At 56.3% G+C, this 2919-nt stretch overlaps 1 protein-coding gene across 1 annotated transcript; it reads left to right on the top strand.

Annotated features, from left to right (window-relative positions):
- Positions 1-1090: 1090 nt before the first annotated feature.
- Positions 1091-2790, top strand: VOLCADRAFT_91732 (uncharacterized protein; the record flags this gene model as incomplete). The annotated part of the gene is made up of 3 exons (XM_002951208.1): positions 1091-1429; positions 1901-1995; positions 2676-2790. 3 exons carry the CDS (start codon positions 1091-1093, stop codon positions 2788-2790), a joined length of 549 nt encoding a protein of 182 aa, XP_002951254.1.
- Positions 2791-2919: the final 129 nt, after the last annotated feature.

The raw sequence follows: 2919 nt of genomic DNA, 5'->3' as shown, positions 1-2919 counted from the left end.
AGCAGCCGTGCACGAGGCACTATGTGGCTGCGCAAGCTGGCGGGCGACCTGGACCTGTCACCCGGCGCCATCAACATCCAGCTGGATTCACAAGGCGCGCTCAGCCTCGGCAACAACCCCATCACGTTGGTGCGCTCCAAGCATATCGATGTGCACCACCACATCATGCGTGAAACGGCCGTGCGCGGTGAGGTTAAGCTCAGCTATTGTACCACCAACAACACGGTGGCTGACATTCTCACCAAGGCACTGGGTGAAATCAAGTTCGTGCACTGCCGCACGGTGCTGGGCGTCACTTAGATCGACAGAGCACCATGCGAGGGGGGAGTGGAAAAATGCTGAGGGCTTAGAAGTGTGTCGAGGCAGGAGGGCACCAAGGGCGCGTGGGCAGGCGCCTGAATGGGCAGGTTAATGCCCGTAGGCAGTGCATAAGGTGCTGTGCCGTGCTGTTTTCCGTGTGTGTTTGGACTGCGGCACCAGACCGCAAAGCCAACAGGCTGAAGGCTGGCAAGCTGCGATTGTGTCTGATGAGCGTTGAGCAGCCGGCCTGGAACACGGAGTTGGCGGCCGAGCGAGCTCATCAGTACTAGCAGTTTGCAGTCAGGCCCCTGGTGCGACTCGAGGGGGCATGTTGGTGTGAAGGGGGTGTGCCGTGTCGCCCCGTGGCCTGCGAAAGGCCCCACGTCAGGCTGTTATGACTGGCGGCTGTCAAGGTGCTAGAATACTGACAGGCCGCCCGTCAGGACAGGCTACCTTAAAGCCCCTGCTGTGTGTCGGTAACAGCACCTCAGACTCAATATGTTTACACCCAAGCAAGGGGCTATCGGTGGCAGGTCGCGGACCTCCCGACTACGTGTAACGGCCAATTACTCTTGGCCGTGTCTGCTAGGTCCCAGAGAGACACCGTCTCTTCAGCAGTACATGCACAATGTGCTGCGTATTTGGAGGGAATCTTTGGCTGCGGCGGGCAAGGGTCACAAGTGTCCCTCGCCCCTTGCTCTCGGCCCACAAGTTTTTTCCCGTTTCCCAGACAGAGCGTCCTTCACGTCCGGGTGCGCGAGTACTACCGTATTTGGATGATTTCCTAATCATGTTTACTTCCCAGGAGCAAGCACGTTTTTGCGCATGCTGGGTGCGTGAGATGATCGAGTTTTTGGGTTTGTCATGTCATCCCACCAAGTGCCAGTGGGAGCCGTCGCAGTCAGTGTATCACTTAGGCATTACTGTCAATACGGCAGCTGGTGTGTTTGAGGTGCCTAAGCAAAAGCTCGCAAAATTGTGGTGGCTGGCGATCGGGTTGCGGATCACGGCAAAGAAAAATCAGCGTCTGGTGCAGGCTAAGTTTTGTAGTTTTGCACAGAGCATCAAATTGGCCCTTACTCCAGCTCTCTTATTTCTCCGCAATTGTTACGATGATGTGAAGCAACCGGTTGGTTATCCTGGTCGAGTGTGCTTGCCCCGTGGGTTGTTACGTGACTTTGGGTGGTGGGCGGGCATCCCTACCCACCAGTGCTCGGCGCCTATTCACCAGGGTCCTGCTGAAGTTGATGCATCGCGCCATTCGTGGGGCGCGGTCCTGCATGATCGTGTGGCGCGCGGTTATTGGTCGGCACCAGAGCTCTATGAGCACGTCAGTTGGAAGGAGTTGCACGCTGTCCATCCTGCATTAGAGTCCTTTCTTCCGTTCTTTCAGCAGCGTGTTGGCTTAATCAGTGTGGAAAACACTTGCACTCAAGCAGTGCTAGGGTGTCTTTCCATGTCGTGCCGTACTGGACGGCCCAACCTTGGTGGCAACAGTTTATGGAGTTGGCGGTTGACCTTGTGTTCCTGCCTTCGAATACGGAGCTGTTTGTGCCGGATGAGGGAGGGTCGAGCACATATCTCCCCCCCTTCCTGGCAGGTCTGGCAGTGCGGGTGCAGTCGTCTTGTGGGTGCTTTGCTTAGCACTCGGTCGGTCAGTGTGGCGCTGCAATTGAGGGGTCGTGTGCCCCCGAGGTGCGCTTTCCTAGCATTTCATGCCCCCCCTGGGGGCAATGGGACCTCAATGAGGTAGCGCCTTAATTGCATATTGTGCAGGGGAGCGGACACGCAGTTACGACGAGCGAATAGGAAGGAATTTGTTGTGTGAAGGTGTGCGAAGGTGTGCGCTCGGAAGGCACCGTGCAGGTAGTTGGTTTTTTCATCGTGTTGTGTCACCAGCGACTGGAATTCCCCTGATTTCGGAGCGGTTTCGCTTTGTTTGATATCCGATGGTACCGCCGGTTCCAACACCGCTGGTTCTGGACTAAGTTCGAGTACTTCTTTTGGCGCTGAATGGGTTCGTGTGTCTCCATTTCGCGGCCTTGTGTTTGTTGTTTGTCGTATTAGGTCTGTGTCTTTTCTTTGTCCGTTTTCTCTGCTGTCGGTGACCTGGGTTCGTGGAGCGGTCATTGTTGCAGAGCCGGTGTTTCAGTTAAAGCCCCTAGTTTTGGCCGCTTGGTCACCCCTGAGCGGGCACATTTTTTGGATTCCTATTGACCCTTCCTTCAGTGGGCGTCCGTCAGCAACTGTTGAGTGATCCGTCGCGTCGGTGGCGGTGGGTCAGTCTGTTGGCGCTTTGCGTTTACTTTGTTCACTCTTTTGCCTGCGTAGAGGTGGCGCGTCGGCCGCCCCTGCTGCTGGGGTGTCGTTTGGAGGTCTTTCGAGGCGTTTGGCTTCGGGAGTTTCGGTGTGCGCGCCTGTCTGGCAGCTCTGGCCCTCTTGCGGGTCAGCGCGATGCGCCGTTTGGTGGTTCAGTATTTCAACCGCTAGAGGGGGTATCTTCTCCTTTGGCATTTGTCTCTGACGCAACAACTTATGCGAGCTTGCGTTAAGTAAGAGGGTTAGTTGGGAGTTGGGAGTAAGTTGAACGTAAGGCCCAGTGCTGCCCGGTCCTCAGGG

The sequence above is a fragment of the Volvox carteri genome (assembly GCF_000143455.1).
Source record: "Volvox carteri f. nagariensis unplaced genomic scaffold VOLCAscaffold_22, whole genome shotgun sequence".
Classification (NCBI taxonomy): domain Eukaryota; kingdom Viridiplantae; phylum Chlorophyta; class Chlorophyceae; order Chlamydomonadales; family Volvocaceae; genus Volvox; species Volvox carteri.
Note: the sequence above shows the minus strand (reverse complement) of the source record. Positions and strands in the feature narration are given on the sequence as shown.